Source organism: Anabas testudineus, chromosome 5 (assembly GCF_900324465.2).
Source record: "Anabas testudineus chromosome 5, fAnaTes1.2, whole genome shotgun sequence".
In the NCBI taxonomy this organism is placed as follows: domain Eukaryota; kingdom Metazoa; phylum Chordata; class Actinopteri; order Anabantiformes; family Anabantidae; genus Anabas; species Anabas testudineus.
In genome coordinates, this window is record NC_046614.1 from 18261512 (window position 1) to 18279960 (window position 18449).

Below are 18449 nucleotides of genomic sequence, written 5' to 3' on the forward strand. Positions count from 1 at the left end.
AAAGCAGTAGGTTTTAGAACTTGTTGACAGTAAGTTAGACACAGAGGCAGAGAAACACAAAGACGGAGAAGGCAAAGATGTGCATGGAATATAGAGTCTGACAGTGAAAGAAGGTGAGAGATGAAGAGTGAGGAGGAGAACTAATGGTAGAATGGGCGATGGAGGGGCACAGAGACTGTGCATTTGTGTTGCGGTGGACATGCTTGCATACATTAACAAAATAAAGTGCTCACATACGTATTCTGTAAAGAAGTGTGTGTGTGTGTGTGTGTCTTTGCATACATTCAGTTACTTGATTATACCTTTCTCCTTCCTCTCAGTAAGGAAAAACTTTCAACCCAGCAGGGGAACACTGAGTTGTTTGACCTGCTCCCAAACACACAAATGTGTATGAAAACATGAATTATGAATTAAAGCATGACATTTTCCACTAATGCGCAAATCCAGTCTTATAAGGGATTTTATATTTCTGCGCTTTAAAAAAATATTGCATGGTTCAAAATTTGGTTCTAGGCTATAATTCACAGCTGCCCTGAACTCTTGGACCAATCCACTGAGCTGTCAGCGAGTGTCATGTTAGAACTCAGACCTCTACTTTCTTCTGATGGAAAGAGCTACAGATTTGATGCTTTTGTTGCAATACTTGTGATTCAAGGAACAGTTGCATGTTACAACTATACACAGATTTACTGCCCTGTAAACCTGAAACTCACTGCTACTGCAATAATAAGTTATGGTTTTCTATAACTTACTCTTAAAGCTGTATCTGTTACTGTGGTACAATTTTCTTTTTGTGGAGTCAGTGGTTATCAAGAGTCAGTGGTTGGCTAAAACCATGTAACAAGGACAGATGTAGATGTACGTATTATATACCACAGTAAGAGATTTTTGGTCATTAAAATACAACTGTTATAAATGATAACAAAAGCGGGGAAAAACTGGAAAAGGCTAACAGACCATTAGACCAGCTGGGTATCTGGCTCATCAGCAATTGTGGGTTTCATTGCAGACTCAAAATAACCAGAAACAAAGAACAGTCTTCAGAAACTCGTCAGTTTATTTTTGTCATAAGAAATTAAGCTATTCTATCCACCAAATTACCAACAAACTGGAGATCTTATACAACTCTGTAGAACTCCTAGTTTACAGATTCAACAGGGCAGAACGAGAGGTGGTAGCTCCCAGCACACAACTGAGCAAGAGGACTAAAACAACAATAACAAGTCTGAACATCAACAATAAAGAGGCTCTCCTCTAGGATGTTGGTCTTCTAGGCAGAGTTGCAAAGAAAAGGCCACATTTCAGACTGGCCAATAACAAGAAATCATTAAGCTGGACAATAGAACACAAACACTAGAAGATTGGAAAGAAGTGTTGAATGAATAGACAAATCAAAGTTTGGGTCATGAAGAGAACATTTGTGAGATACAGACTTGGAGATAATCTGTCAAAAAGGGCCAGGTACCACCTGTCAAGCAAGGTGGAGGAAATGTGATGGTCTGGGGCTTATTTGGCAGTGGGAAAATGGGAGATTTGTACAGCACAAAAGAGATCTTGAAAATGGGAAAGGAAAAAGGTTTTTCACTCCATTTTGCAACACCATGCTATACAGCGAGGAGCCTGTTTTGTCCAACTACAGGACAATGACCAAAAGCACACCTCCAAACTATGAAAAAACACTTTAGGGAAGAATCAGTCAGCTGATATTGTGTGTATAAAGGGGCGGCCAACACAGTGACCAGATCTCAACCCTGTAGAGCTATTGTGGAAACAGCCTGACTGTATGGTACATAATAAGTGCTCATCAAGCTACTCCAATTTGTGGGAGAAGCAGGAAATGTATTCATATTATTTTTTATATATTATTTTATTTTTACACAACAAACAAACAACACAAACATGGGAATAATGTTTAGCATTGTCAAAACTTAATTTTGTTCAATACCATGCTAACATTTTCAAAGTGATAAAAAAAAGGTGTTATAGGTTCATAAACCCAAGTACTTGATCATTTGATGTAATGATTGCAAACTGATTAAAAGTCAGAGAATGATGAAAGGTTTTACCCTTCAGTCATTATATCACCCCATCATAACCTGCTGCTTTCAGTAGTTAGATGAAAAGTCAGAGAATCGTCTCTATGATCACAGGGATCCATGATCCTCCTGTGCTTAATTATCCATATTAAATTGAAACCAATCTTACTGGGATCATGTCACAAATTCCATGTCAATCTGGCCATTGATGGTTGAGATACCTTAGTCTAGATGTCTAAATGTAATAGATAAAATGTCCTACAACTCACTGTTTGAAGTTTCTAAATCAATCAATATCTCAGTAGCATAAGGGAAAAAAGAAAAAAAAACAAATCTTGGGTTGGTTGGGCTCACTACTCAAACGTACTGCCAGTACATTAAGGGATCTGATGAGGTGTTGTCGGCCATCTGTCTTGCCAGCTTTTGTCGCAACCATGTAGCGTGTGTTTGCAGTAGTTGTCAGTGCCTTAAAAAGTGTGCCAGCTTGATCTGCTTTACTCTGAAATCAGCGACAAATGGTACAAATCATTGCACAGAAAGATTCATTATTTCTTTACCCATGCTAGAAGGAAAAAAAAAAAACAGCCTTGTATTTCTCACTGAGTAATTCTTATGCACTCTACACAACTCTCTGAAGTGGCATCTAATCTGATTGGTCAGGCAGTGCACAATGGAGAGGAGAGCAGGCTAATGACAGAGGAGAGTGGCAAAGATAACATGCTTATCACAGTGTGAAAAAAAAGTGAGCAAAAACTGCTTTCGGAGACAAATGCAAATGGACTGACCAACCAGCTGAGGATTGTCAGACTCCCCCGGGCAAATTCCAACAAATAATCCTTAATATTGAACCCTGTAATACAATAACTTCAGAAAAAGTATTGTCTATTTCCTTTTATTTCAATTTCAGTTTCTATCCTGTGTATCATAAGCTGTCACGTAAAGATTTATTTATGTATTCATTTGGTACATTATTCACATAATCCAGAATATAGGTCATGTGTTTCTTAATATAAGATAGCATTTTCATACAGTATTCACCCCTCTGTCTCATACTGTCTCAACTCTTGTTTTTTTTTTTGTTTTTTTTTGGCATGCTTACTTCCACGCTAGACAAAATATATCCACTTGACTGCCTACTGCTGCTTTTTAACTGCTATTGCATAGAGTCAATTGCTTTAGCTTTCCTGTCTGTGTCTCTGTCTTCTGCTCCCACTTTCTCTCTTTTGTGGACTTTATCAATGTAAACAATGTAGAGCAACCAATATGAAGCTTCATTTGCAAAGCCACATTAACCTTACCTAGTCAACAATTAGCCTATTACAACTAAAAACAGCAGTTAGCCCATTACTGTGTTAAGCAACTGTGAGCGCTGACATATGTAATTTCATGTGATGAAACCCCGTAATCAACAGCATGTAAACAATTGCAATTTCCCTACATCTATAAGCAAAAGTATGGTTGCCATTAGATGAACTCTACAGTAATTAAGTTTATTGATGTGGTGCAACAGTCATGCAATATAATCTTAGTTTCAGGCAAACATAATTGCTGAGTAAATCACCTACATAATGATAAAGAATAATTTACTTCACATCATGACACACTGTGATAATGACATTATTGCTTGCTAAATGAGAGCCGGACAGCCTTTCTCAGACTAAGAATGCTAACATAATATGATTGTACCATATAATAATAATGTTTATTTTCATTTGTAATAATTTAACTACTTTTGGGAGTTTTTTGTACCGGGGAACAAATTATTGTCTTATTTATTCATATATACTATATATAGTATATACTACTGGGCTTTGCATGTCCCTGGCTAAATGCATTATAACACACACACACACACACACACACACACACACACACAGAGACAGTTTTTACATTGCGTGCTTGCATGCTTGTGAATGTCGTGCATGCATGTCTCTAAGTGCATTGGAGAGACACAGGGAGCTGTCTGCCGGCCACTGGCCCCATGCCTATCAGTTTGCAGTGATGAGTCTTGCCTGGCTGTCATCTGTCCGCTGCCAGCTGTCAAAGGGCCTGCTCTGGGCATGCCCACTGATGAGAGGCTGCAGCCATGCTCTAGAATCAATCCAGCTCTCTAATAGGTCACGAATGGCTGCACAATGCTTGCCAATAGCTTTGGATTGGAGTATGAGTAGAGGAAGGAGAGGAACGAGATAGAGCAAAGACAAAGATACGGCGGGAGAGACAGATTTGTCAGCAATATTTTCATCATCAACATCAAGTTTTGCTGGCCACTGCTAGAGAAGAAAGGGCAGTAATTGACATGCCACTAATTTTCCTCCACTTGCTAAGGCTTTCAGCTTCACTTTAGCAAATGCTATGTTTGAGTGAAACCAGAACACATTAACATACATCTCTCTCTCTTTCTGTCTCCCTCTCTGACTCATTAGACATTCCTACTTTTGGACCTAATTATGAGTAAATGTGTACACACTTAATGAAATCCCCTATGTCGGGAGGCAGCACAGGAGGGGAAGGAGATCCACTGGAGGAGTGTAGATTTTGTTTTCAGATACCAAACAGTTGGCGCTAAGCAAATGTTTCAGTTTGCAAAGCAACTTCTGTGCTGTTGGTGCATGTACAAAAATATTTGCTACAAATGCTTTCTAATTAAACATATTCCAACTGCCTGCTGCACTGTTAACTCATCCACTGTAAGGGAACAGGGAAAGTGTAGATAGGCAAAAATGAATTAATTCTATCCTCCCAATGCTGTTTGCCTTTGAGGCACAGAGGAATAAACATTATGATTTTTTTATTTCTTTGAAGTTATCACTCTACAGTGCAAACATATCTAATTGGAAACTTGAAAAGAAATATTTTTGATCAATTTAGCTCAAGCAAGGAACTTAAGAGGAGTTTTCTTTCTTTTTTTAATCAACTGTCATTCAAAGTATAAGAACAGATAGACTTCTCTTTATTTATTTTTGCTTTTTTTCTAGAAAAATCTAAATATTTTATTTAAACTCATGTTGTGTTTGACTCATCTCCATTGTTATAAGAATTAAGTATTTTTAACATGTGTGGACTAAATAGGGAATGGGTGCAATATTATTATATGTATATGCATTATTTTCATATACAGTGGCAAGAAAAAGTATGTGAACCTTTTGTCATCTTAGTCAAAAGTATTAACAAATATAATGTGCCTAAAGTAATAACAGAAACAAATGTGACCTTTGATGTCTTTATTTAGAACAACCATAAAATCCCCATAGTGATAGTTTAGTGATAGACATCATTTAATGATAGTTCATTTTAGCCCATTCTTCCTGCAGAACTGCTTTAGCTCTGTCATATACTTTGGATGCCTCGTGTGTGACTCTCTTAAAGTCGTTTCATAGCATGTCTTTTGGGATGAGGTCTGGGCTCTGACTTGGCCAAATTTTAATTCGCTGAAGTGATTCTGTTGTGTGTTTTGGGTCATTGTCCTGTAGCATCACCCAACTTCTACAGAGTTTTTGCTGATGTACAGTACATTATCACATTATGCTGAATAATGTATTGGGAATTAATCTTCCTCGTTAATCACTGCAAGCTGACCAGGCCATGATGCTCCAAAGCATGATGTTTTCTTCACCATACTTTACAGTTGAGATATTGTTTTTATGATGCTGTGCAACACCCTGCTAGTTCAATGTTTATGTACTGTAGACTCATGAACACACTGATTGTTTGTTGTGCTCTTGGGGTCATTTTGACTGGCCGTCCACTTCTTGGTAGAGTAGCCACAGTCCCCATGTATCTTCATTTGTAGATTGCTTTACTGTTTGACATCACTTTGTAACCCTTTCCAGATGTAAATGATCAATTCTTGTTCGTAGATCCCCTGAAAGCTCCTTTCAGGGGAAGGCATGGCTCACATAAGCACATCAGCTCTAGTCCACACCTCCAAACTATTTTCTTAACTTATGCTAACACCTGACTCCTATTAGATTTATTTAGGTCATTATTCAAAGGGTTCAAATACTTTTTCCACTCGCACTGTAAAGTTTTTGTGGTTGTTTTTGTTATTACTTTAGGCACATTATATTTGTCAATACTCTTCACTTAGATAACAATAAGATCACATTTTATGACACATTAATGCAGAAAACCATGTTTATTTTTAAATTTCTGATCTGAATTTGTACTGTTAAAAACAGGTAGATACAAGAAAATTTTATCAAATCTGAATCAGAATTCTAGATGCTTCATGTACATCTAGATAATTCCAAAGGAAACACTAACACATGTTTTTTATCTATGCACTTATCTGAAAGGCTAGTGCAGTGCTTATCCTCATGCTGCATTGCAATGCATTGCATTGTTGAGAACGTTTTTAGTCTATACGATTGGATGACAATTCAAGAGCATGCAGGCGTGCCCTAGTGCGACCTTCAGTAGCCGTTCCACTAAAGATTAGGAGCCTTTCTTCTCTTAAAGGGAACAACGGAAAGAGCCACACACTCTGGCCTAGTCACCATTTGTACCTGAGCAGATGGTGGAAGAGCAGGACGTTGTTCATATCAGCAAGAGATTGCGTGTGACTTTTCCAATCAGTCACTCACAACCTTGGCTTACAGTGACTGTGGAACTCGAGACAGAAATGTTGGATCTTGCTCTTTAACATCACAATGGGGATGGCCTGGCTGCAGAGGGGCACAGTTCTGCCTCAGCAGAGAATGATAATAGTGTGTCATCCCTACTGCCAGGCAGCATGGATTGTCCATCATCCTCTGCAGGGGCAAGTGGTGGATCTTAGAGAGAGGCACAGGAAAGTGTCAGAAGTCCCAGCCACATTCTGTCTCGCTACTGACAGAGAAAAGCTCCATCTAAAAAGAGTGCTGCAAAATAGGCATATCACTGCCAACAAGCACGCTCTTACTGTTAGTGGACTCAGGCAGCAGGATGCTCAGTGCTGAGGCCACTGGTGTTGGTCTGCCATGCCAATAAGTCCAGGGCACAAAGTGGAGATTCTATCTGTGCCAAGAGACAACATTATGCTTGACTGTTGGATTGTCAATCACTTTCTTCCCTCAGTGCTTGTTGGCAGGCTTGTTGTTATTGTTGCTGTTATTGGATAACCATGAATATGCAAATATTATGGTTCCTGTGGTTATAATGGGATTATTGAATCCTGTCAGTAGAGTAAGTCTATGTGATATTTAGTTTGTCATTTATAATATTTTAATCATTCCCATCATCTCACTAATTAGACTGTTACAAGGCTAACACAATAAATAGGATTCTGAGCAACATTGGGACTTTAGATTTGATTAGATTCATTGCCACTGTGTAGAGTACAGGTATAGAGCTGATAATTGTGAACATTAGCATGTTAGCAAAGTCTGTGAGAGCATGTTAACATGCTGATATAAGCATTTATCAACTAGTACTACTGTGCATTAGTATAGCTTATTACATACAGCATCAAATGACTAAATACACAGTTCACAAAAATATCACCAAGATGTATATTGAAATGCTCATTTAGTTACTCCTTTAATAACTGTTTAACCAACTGTTAACGACCAAGTGAACGAAGAGGTCTAAACTGTATGTGCTCTTGAACTGTTTTCTCTGGAGATTGGACACCCCCAGAGCATTTGGTTTCCAATACCACGGACATTGCCTCAGCCAACAGTCTGAGAAGGAATTATTTCCGGAAGCTCCAAGCTCTCTACCGGGCAGAAGGAAAGTGAGATTAGAAGTCCTCTCCTAGCTGGCAGAAATACAATAGGTTAAACCACCTGTTGGCCTGTGGAGCTTTTCTTCAACTGGTGTTGCAATATTTCTTTCTTGAGGCCATACTTGAGGTCAAGTCCAGAGACATACTAAATGTTACCATTTCTCTCTGTTTGTCATCAGTCTTTTCTTCTGAATGCTTCATAGAGACCATTAATCACACCCACAGCCACACACAAGCACAACACTACACTGTTTGTCTCACTTCCCGCATTCCTTCATTTAGTCTTCCACTCATTATTTCATTTTTCATTTTATATTTTCTTTATCTGTTTTTTTATCACTTCAGTCTCTCCCTTTATCTCTCTCTGTCTCTGCTCTGTCAACTGTCTTTCTGTTTAACCTCTGTGCATCTTTCACAACAGCCAAAGACCGTATTTGCTCCCCCTTACTGCGCTCCAGTGTTTGTCTGAGGTATTAGGGGGTTGTTGCCTCATTGGATAGAATTAATTGATTAATACTTTTATCCAATTAGTGCTCCCTCATGCAATTAATCAGCTGGCTGAGGTTAGGGCTGCTCCATCAGTCGGACTAAAGGCAGACAGATGCTTTGGGTCTGGTGTGTGATGAACAATGACCCCTCTCTCTCCTCTCTCCTTCCTATTTTCCACACACCTGGTTTTCTGTCCTCCTTTCACTGTTCTTCCATCACTCTCCCGTTCACTGCACAGTGTTAGAAATCTTGCTGAACACAAGACTCGCTGGTGGAAAGCCATTTCCTGCAGATAATCCTAACAAAACCAACACTTTATATGGGGTTTGTGGCTCAGCATATGCAGAGGAAAAAACCCTTACTGATGCTGATATTGAGATGTCCTTTACAGCCATCTAGTAGAAAACCTACATTGCAATTATGATAACAGAGATTTCCCTTTTTGTCTTACAGGTTCATCCATTTTCTGCCTTTGAGTTGGCATGATGGCCAAAGTAATACAGCAGTACTTTGAAGAATGAACTTTCCAAACCACTGGATTGTTGTGGAAGAAAAAAGATATTGAAGATCAAACAAAATCACCAACAGTAAAATCAACTGACCTGTCTCCGTTCAAGGATTCTGCTTCATGAGGCAAAAATAGTCATGACTACAGCTGGGCTACAGAAGAGGTTTCTTTGCAAGAAAACTTCAATAAAATAACTTTTGGACAGCCCAGTATTAAACCCCCTGAAAGAGATACCAACTATTTGAAGTGACATGCTGGAAGTAAAATTTGAAACACTGCAAGCAAATGACAAAGTAAAGAATGGATGGAAAGTATCGCTCTTCAGACGTGTGCTCATCAATGCCACTGTTTCCCCATTTCCCGTCCTTCCTGCACTGATCAGTGAGTCAGTCGAGTAAAGTCTGTTGTTTTTGCTGCCTTCAAAATCTTCTTGAAAGACGTTTCCCAGTCACTTTGTTTCACTACTTTAGGTCATACTTAGAAAAAATATCAGAAAGTCTATAAGGTGGGGCAGATACTATAAAGGAATCAGAATGACTGACCATGTTACAATACAAACAGGTTCTCTGCAGGTGGTAGGAATCCAATATGCTCTATGACCTGCCTTGTATTCAGCAGATAACTTCGAATTGATTTGTGTTCCCATGGATTAACTTTCAAGTTCTCACACAAAGACCTTTTGAGTTTGCCCTGGTGGAGTTTTGTTTGGTGTAAAAGTGCAACTGAAAAACTCTTCCTCTCTGCATGTATCTTTGATATTACATGTAGACCCAAGTTGGATACCCTTTTATATTTTTTGTTTTCTTCAGTTTTTTAATCAAAATGGTTCCTTCTTGGACTGCAGGAGCTTGGACACTATCGGCAGCACTGATTCTTTTAAGATGCTGTAGTTTTGCTTGGTGTGAGGCCTCAAGGACTAGTGGTTCGACCTCAGGGGGAAGTAGACAGAATGAAGGACCGTCATCGCTTGAAAGAGTTAAGAGAGGATGGGTGTGGAATCAGTTCTTTGTGGTGGAAGAGTACACAGGCACGGAGCCACTATACGTAGGAAAGGTAAGACATTAAAAAATATTATCCGAAGAACTTTGTGAATAAGTATTAATTACTTACAGCCATTTCCTTTTGATTATATCAAACTGGATTATATCTATCTATCTATCTATCTATCTATCTATCTATAGTACCTTCATAGTAAAAACTGTTTTTATCACTGAAGAGCAGAATAAATATGGACATACCATACGACAAATAGACTCCAAGGGCAAACATCTATTTATAGATTAAATAAAGGAAGGAAGGAAAAAACTACACAGATTCTATAAACATGTTCTATATGTAGTGACTCAAACACACATTATATAATTATATATAAAATTGTAGAATAAGATGATACATCTGTAGTGAGGGTGCAGTTGCTGTTAACTGTACAAAAATCACCATGGTCTACATTATGATTGCCTGATGCATATTATTTTATCTTCTAAAGAAAGTCCAAAGGATTACACAGAGTTAGACCTATTTTTTACTTCATAGGAATGCTAATACTCCATATGCAGTACTGCAGTACACTACCAGTCATCTGTGTCTAAGTTTAGACACACACAGAAAAGATCATGCTTTCAAAAGTACTGTCTTCTAACAGCATGTTATGTTTACTAACACTGGTTTATTAATTTATAAGGATAAGTGATCATAAGAAAACCCTTTTCAACTACAGATGTTAACACAGATGAAGACATCTACCTTTTCATGAAAAACATGCTAAAACCTAAGTGTGTCCACATTTTTGACTGTACTGTAATGTTACATAAATGTGCATGTGTACTCTTAATGTGATTCGTTTTACATGGTAAAGAAAATATTTAAAATAGTAGTAAATAAAAACAGTGATACATGTTTTAAAAAAAAGTCAAAGTGAAAGGTCAATAAAAGTTGTACAAAGGTCTAATTATCCTCCTTCTCTAACAATAACCACAAAAGGTGCTAAAATCCAAACTGGCAAAAATTGCTGCTTCACTCTGCCAGACTCACTGGCAAAGGTTCATTTGGACTCAGTGAATTACTAAAAAGACACCAGCACAAAAAAAACTTGCATTTTTCTTTCCTGTATGTCTCTGCTAGCTTTTCACCTGCATGAAATCACCGAACCCTCGAGGCTTTCATGAAGTTACTGGTTTAAGAAAAAGAAGAGAAGAAAAGATAAACATCAAGTCCCAGTGGTTTTCTGCAAAGAGGCAACTCTGAAAGCTGCTGTAACATCTGTAAACAAGCTGTAAAACTCCTACTTTCTACTGCAAAGACCATTAAACCCGTGAAGCTCTGAACACGCTATTATGGTTTTCTTATGTTGTTTATTATTGTCAGATTTACACTAACATTGCATCACATGCATGGTTCGTTTAATTTAATGCTGGTTGTCTGCAGCAGCCTAAATGTTCTCTGATCCACTCTTCTACATGGATGAAATAATCGATTATTCAATTAAACCCTGAAATGTATGACCCCATGTTTGCAGCAGAGGATTCAGGGTCTAAATCCAGTTCTTCTGCCATAGTTACTAGACCCAAACATGTTTCTGCTCTGTGGATCACTACTTTCTGACAACCTAAAAACTATAGCTACAGTTGGCAGTGTAGAAAGTTTGCAATTTGCGAACACTCCACAGATCATAGCTACTTTAGAGGCAGGTTGTGTAGCATGTCGTATTTGCATCTGGTAATTACATCAAGTCTGAGTGTGTAAAATCTTTGTGCCAGACAATACTATATCGTATGTGTTGTGAAAATATACAGTAATGTGCAATAGAAAGTCCTGCTGCAGTTCCCAGCTTAGCTTCTGTGACCCCTTCGTTCCTGGAACTATTAGGTAATAAAGCAGCATTACTCAGTGATGACAGCCTCTGCAGTGCCCTTCTCTTTAATGTTGAGGACAATGTCTTGGCACCACAAATATGATTACTGAATGTTATTTCTTCTAATGTAATTATAGATAATGAATATATGCCAAATCAAATCCGTTTGCTATCAGCTTGGTGCCGCCTGTGCATGTGGGAATATTTTTACCTTCTCACCCCCCCCTTCTCATTCACATCCCATTCATCAGCTGTTTCTCAAATGATGCTCAGTGAGTTGATGGGAGCGGACAACATGTACAATTCGATTGCCTTACATAGGACGTGATATGAAAAGACAGAGTATTAATGCAGACAGCGTGAGACTCAGCAATGAGTCACACACATCAATCATATTATTCTTTTGTTTTTAATCATTTAGACATGGCAATTGACCAGCTAATAATGCATCTGCATACATTCATCTCTCTATTTTTACAAATGAATGGAGATGTTCTCCTCAGCAGGGCCAGGTGTTAGAATAATTATCCTTTGGTCATTATTTGTCTGCCAATAACAAGGCCAACAGTTAGTGCTGTCGGTCTGCTGGGAGGCAGAGAGACAGACAGATTGAAATTAAGTGATATATGAAGAATGGAGTGAAGGAAGAGAGAAGTCTGCGAAGGGAGACTGAGGCTTCATACACTGACTGGTGATTCATTACAGGACAGGGTGCCAGGGAAGGCAGTGAACTACTATAAAAGAGTTGAAGTGAGCTCAGGGGAGTGACACAGCAGGGGGGAGAAGAGACATGATTTTATTAATAAAATTATCCAAAGTTATTGCACTTCATGTGACCAGGGCACTGGCCAGTGCTATCAGTGAAATTAATGGTCTCTCTCACACACAGATGGGCTCTGCTGGATTTTTCGTAGCAACATTTTCATTTGAGCAGTAAAGGATTAAAGCCAAGCAGTGTACCCTGTACTGGATAATTGCAACAAGCTTTTTTTCTTATTACTTTACTCCAGCTAAGCAAACTTGCCAAGCTTGCTCCGTCTCACACTATGGCTGCCACCACTCTGTTAATGAAAGCAGATTCACCAATAAAATGGTCACTCACATGACATTAAACTGGCAACTTTGGATAGTACATTTAGATAATGAATCCTTGTGGACTTAAATGATCTGACAGGTATATATATTTTTTTCTTGCCAACTACTTTTAAAAATGTGTGACAGCGAAAGGGAACACACTGGAAGTGTGCAACAGACTGAGCTGCTGTTGAGCCCAGATAATCTTAAATGGCTGTTGTTAAGGGTGGCAAAGGAGGGGAAAATGGCACATTCTTCTTCACTTCGGCCATCCATTGTGTGTGTGTATGTGTGTGTGTGTGAGAGAGAGAGAGAGAGACAGAGAGACAGAGTTAGACTGCGTGTAATGTGCCCATGCTGTCCCTGCAATGTATATAGGTGAAGGGTTTTGTGTAAATCCAACTCTCTGATCTTTATGGATGTATCTGGCATAGGTTTCCTTATCTTGTCACATGAGCAGTATAAAAAGTGCTTGTCCAAGGTGCTTTTCTTTTTTTTTTTTTTGTCGCTTGACATTCAACTTGAAGCCAAATAAAACAGATGGCCTCATCTTTTCTGTACACCAAAATTGCTACATCCTTCTGAAGAAAATTAGTTTGATTTATGACATCTCACATTCTGTGGTTACAATTTTGGCTGCAGCAACTTTGGTGTAGGGTTTCATATACAGTATAACTCTCAATGAGGTGTACGTCAGATAAAGTAAGATGTGACTTTACAGTACAATACTACGTAAGTTGTATGCGATTCCAAAATAACATGTTTAGGTGGCACAATGATGATGTTGTGTGTGTTTAAGAATGAAAAGAAAAAAGTGTTTGGCCACAGACCCAATCAGTCAGACAACAGAAAAAAAAAATGCATGCACTATGCCTGTTAAAGCAATTCCCCTAGTCATAATGATCCAAGCTATAATTAGACAAATCTAGGGCCAATTGTAACAACAACAGAAGGACGCCATCAAAGAGAGACAAAACAGCTTAAGATTGGAGGGATGGAATTAAACAGAAAGTGCCAAGCTGTTGGCCATGGTGTTTTAGGGGAACCACACTTCACATTTTGCAGGATTTACTCTGCTTTGCTGGCTTTTTAGATTATTTTTAAATAAAATATTTTCTTAAACTGTTATTACTGGCTGCTACTGTTGGTCGCCCTTCTCTCTTCCATCTCTGGTAGTCTGTGTGCTGCAACATCCCCTAAATTTAAATTTCTCTTCTCTGTCTGACTTGCTCTTCTTTCCCCTCTGCAATGCTGCCATTTACCCTCTCCTCTCATCTCTGGCTCTGTTACCCATGGTCTGTACCATTCCTCCACTGTAGCTGTCTCCACCTAGGCTGTCTCTGATACAGTCACCTTGTTAACACTTTAAAGCTGTTAAGATCAGAGAACTTGACAAGCTGCAGTGAAATGTGGCAGGCCTACTCCTGATTACACAGACTTAAATATAAGACAGCCAATTTGCTCCCGCTTTGAAACTCTCAATAAATGAAGGATTCAGTGCAGCCCGTGTTCTGCTATCTCTAGTGCAAATGTAAAATTTGGCTCCACAAATGTCTTCCCATTCTATGCTATTTCATTTTATTCTATTCTATCATAATATGTTCAGTTCTATCATTTTCAGTTTTGTTCTCCAGCATGTCAGTGGAACATGTGCAATATCCAGATCCTTGTTTTGTCATCTATGTTTGAAATGTATCCTTCTATTACCAAATTGTCACAGTTGGTGCTTTTATCCACATTTAATGTACAAACTAAGAAGTGACGACCAAACAAGAAGGGAACTTTCTGTCAGTGCATGTGAGTTATGTGTCACGCCTTTCAGCAGGTTAGCCTACGGTGACAGCTAGACACGCTGCTATGACCCAAAGGTGAACCTGACAGGGCATCAACAATCTCATTCTCTCCTGAGTCACCCTACAGCCCTCACTGTAAACCCTGAGGCATGCATAACCACTACTTGCATGAAGTTTATCTTGGAGCCAGACACCGAATCAGAACTAATTTCTGAGCTACAGTAACAATTTCACCCTTTTTGAAAGTTCAAAGGATAGGTACAGATTTTCTTTTGACATATTATATCATCTGACTACTATCTTACTCTGCCATAAGAGATTTATCGGTGGCTGTCATCGTTTGTCTTTTTATTTTGTGTATTTTTTTTTTTTTTTTTTTTACCATACTTGCCTTGGAGCACTGTCTCGGTGCTCAAATAATGATTTCCACAGAAAAGTGGAAGCTGATTTGAGGCCTCCACAACCTGAGCCACATGTAAAATGATTATTGATACTTTTAATGCATACACAGGTATACTTAATGGTGCCACGGTAAGAAAAACGAGCTGAGCAAATATTCTCTCCTTGGAGACTTGAAAGGTGGTTATAATGTTTGTTATACACTGGAGTCAGCAACAGTGGCCTGAATTTAGCCTTTAACAATGGATTTCAGTAATGGTTCATTTCCACAGTAAAAAAGAAAGAACGTTAATGCCCATACAGATTTCTAAAACTGCCAAGTCAAAATTTCCTTCACCATAATTCTTTCCTCTTGTGGTTTGTAATTACTTCTTGTCTGTCCATCCGTGTGCTCAGTGTCTCCCAAACACTTTAGGTTATGTTAGCTATGTCTTGCTTGTGGCAGTGAATTATGTTATTGGAATTTTTCCTTGCTTTGTGCATTTTGATACTTTCTTTTTTGAACATCTGCTGGAAATGAGTTACTAGTGGAATCTGTTGAGTTCAGTGCCTGAGTGCAAGCTGATCAAAACTGCAGTTTATACTCACACATTTTATGTTCATATCTTAGGCTTTTGTGTGTTTATGATGAGTGAGATCATCCAAAGTAAGGTTTAGTTGCAATAACAATATCAAATCTATGATGGATATATATGTGTTTTAGTGTTTTTACTCTTGTCCGAATTATACTGACTAGACCACTGACATAAAGGCCAAATTTAATTTGACCAATGAAGCAACATGTTTACATGACTAAACAAGGACAATGCTTTCTACATCCTCTCCTGATGTGAATTTGTTAAGGACACATTTGCTTTCCTGGTTAGTTTTCGTTACGTGAGTGATGTCCTGACTCTGACCTTTAGTTTTCAGAAAACAACTTAGCTAAGCGTAGTGTTTGTGCGTGTGTGTTTGTGTGTTTAAGCTGCCAACTTGAATCAGTCCCGAAGGGATACTAGTGGACTGAAAGACGGTTGGTTAGATCCAGCCTAAGGGATACCATCATCCCAGCAGAGTGATGAAATGTGTATATGAGCAAGCACGCTCAGTCAGTAGGTGTCTTTGGCTCGGTGTGCACATGTACAGCAGGTAGGAACTTGCATGCATGGTGCCAACATTTGTGTAATTGAATTAACACATGATGACAACATTTCGCACACATTCTTGTCTGAAGAATCTAATTTAGAAATACAGCGAGTGCATATGAGAGAGTGTCTGAGGGAAACATATCCAGTGGCACATGAGTATGCACATTTTTATTGGATCACTCTCAGACTTTGGACCAATGAAACTTCTTTTATTATAACTGAAATATTGATACCGCCAAAGTTTCCGGCAGTATATTTTCTCTGACTCTCCGTGTATTTGTCTTCAGGATGATTCAGAATGGTGAGAAAAGGCAAAAAACGGATAGATAAAAAGGGAGGGGAAATAGATGAGGGGAGCAATATCAAGGCACAGGCTTGCATTATTCCACAGTTTTACAACAAATACTTAATGAAAACCCCCGCGAGGGTTATAGAAGCCCATATTTAATTAAGGCTTTATAAAATATTAACCAGGGACACCAGGGCGATTTCCCCTCTTCTCTGGTCTGCTCAGTAGATTGCAGTTACATTGCCTAGACAGCTCTGAAGTATAATTTCAGATGAAAGGTGAAAGCGAGAGAAAGAGCAGGTCTGGTGCTCACTAAAGAGCCAAAGGGGAGGTTGGTATGGGGGACTGATGCTGCCTCTTTTTGGTGCTTCCGGAACGTCTTCTAATCACATTAGGGGGAAACCATAGCTCTGATTTATTATGGCCTTTTAAAGTTCACATTTTGGTCCTGGCACCCCTATGCCTCTGCCTTTACCAAACTTTGAAATGACTTTGATCTCTTCATTTGGACGTCACATCCTGTGAATAGCACAATGTGCATAAAGATGTTGTCGCTTGAACTATGGTGTTTTTTTTTTTTTTTACTGTGATAACAGACATGCCTGGTCTATAGGGAGCTCCGAGAAGGCCTTTACATGCAACTGCTGCTGGTGAATGAGATAAGGGGATAGGTGGAAGAAAAGCAATAACCTCTTTTGGTCATGCCCGATGACCAGATGCCATTTTCTGACAATTACAATCAAACCATCAGCACTGACAAAGTTTTATACAAAACGTGTGATAAATCTTTTAAAGGTTCACATACTATACTCAAGAGTCATCACATGATCTTCAGCACCTGTGTTACTTTGGTCAGGCAATAACAATGAGCTTATAACTTCTGCCTGTGTTGAGCAATAATCTTTGGCACCAGATTCCTTTATCTGTCTCCAGCAATCCACTGGCTCCTTTCCCTTCCCAGATTATGCTGCTAAAGGCTTACTGAAGTGGTTTTTAACATTTGAGCAAGCCATCCCTGGTCAGTGCTTCGTATCCAACTCTCAGATGTGATGTACTGACACTAAAAGTCATTTCGGCAAAATATGAGATGTTCGTGAATATATAGTTGAAATACTAGCCTTGGGAGGAGGAAGATACTGTTCAAAGATAAGATAGTCCTCATCAGTGAAACTTTTTCTCTTGTGAAATGTGAAAGATGAAATACTTCTATAAAAGAATTGAAATCCCAGATTTGTACTTGCACACTATCCAGTCAGGCTCTTGAAGCAGTCAAAATGATTTGCTCTGGCTGTTTCCTTTTTTCATACATACATCTTTATGAGCTCCTCATCATGACTTTATATGACAGTGGAAAGTCTTGGCTGCTTGACAATTAATGTGGTCCCAGGTCAGCTTCTATTGTAAAAAGCTACTGTAGTAAAGCTTTTAACCCAGCAGTTTCATCCATGCGGAAAGAATTCATCGCACAAACCTATAGAACCTCCTGTAGATTAATCACGGCTAGGCAAACTCAATTTGAACTGACTTAACACTAAAAGCAGACATTAAGAAACTCGCATAGTACTAAAAAGGCTACAAAAAATCCATAATCAATCATTATCTGCAGAAACTGATGTCCAGTGTTAATTTTGTAAATGTGTTATTTTTTTTTTTTTTTTCATTCAGAACAGAATGACTTATCTGATCATACCTTTCCAGCCTGTCCTACAGTCAGCTCCAGTGGCACAAAGATAATCTATTTTATACTAACCATCTGTTTCCATATCTACAGATGTTATTCTCATTTAGTCAATTATTACCAATGCTCGCATCTACATATTCAAAATGATTTCTTAACCCAAATGTTTAAAGCCTCACAAAGTCCATAACAGCACCATGAAAGGTAACCTATGACTAAACCACTGACTAAAACATGACTACAATCAAAAGTTCCACTTAATTCTCAAAATTAAAAATGTAGTTTGATGTTGTTTGAGCGCTACCAATTGGAGAGTTTTTGTAATGGCCACTAGTTAGACCTTTGGGAGAAGGAGGTCAGTTGTTAAAACCTTCCCAACTACTGGAATGAATTGTAACACTAGTCATGAATATGTGGAGTAGTGAGAAGTAATTTGCTAAAATATGATCTACATCATCATCTACGTCATGAAATTCACAGCGTAGTTCACAGGCACAC

At 38.6% G+C, this 18449-nt stretch overlaps 1 protein-coding gene across 1 annotated transcript in view; it reads left to right on the plus strand.

Annotated features, from left to right (window-relative positions):
* LOC113153160 (cadherin-22) overlaps positions 1–18449 on the plus strand; it is a 151186-nt gene that overhangs the window by 65880 nt on the left and 66857 nt on the right. Inside the window, exon 4 of the mRNA XM_026346637.1 lies at positions 8686–9793. Coding sequence (XP_026202422.1) covers positions 9563–9793 — 231 coding nt within the window. The 5' untranslated portion in view covers positions 8686–9562. The remainder of the gene's footprint in view (positions 1–8685; positions 9794–18449) is intronic.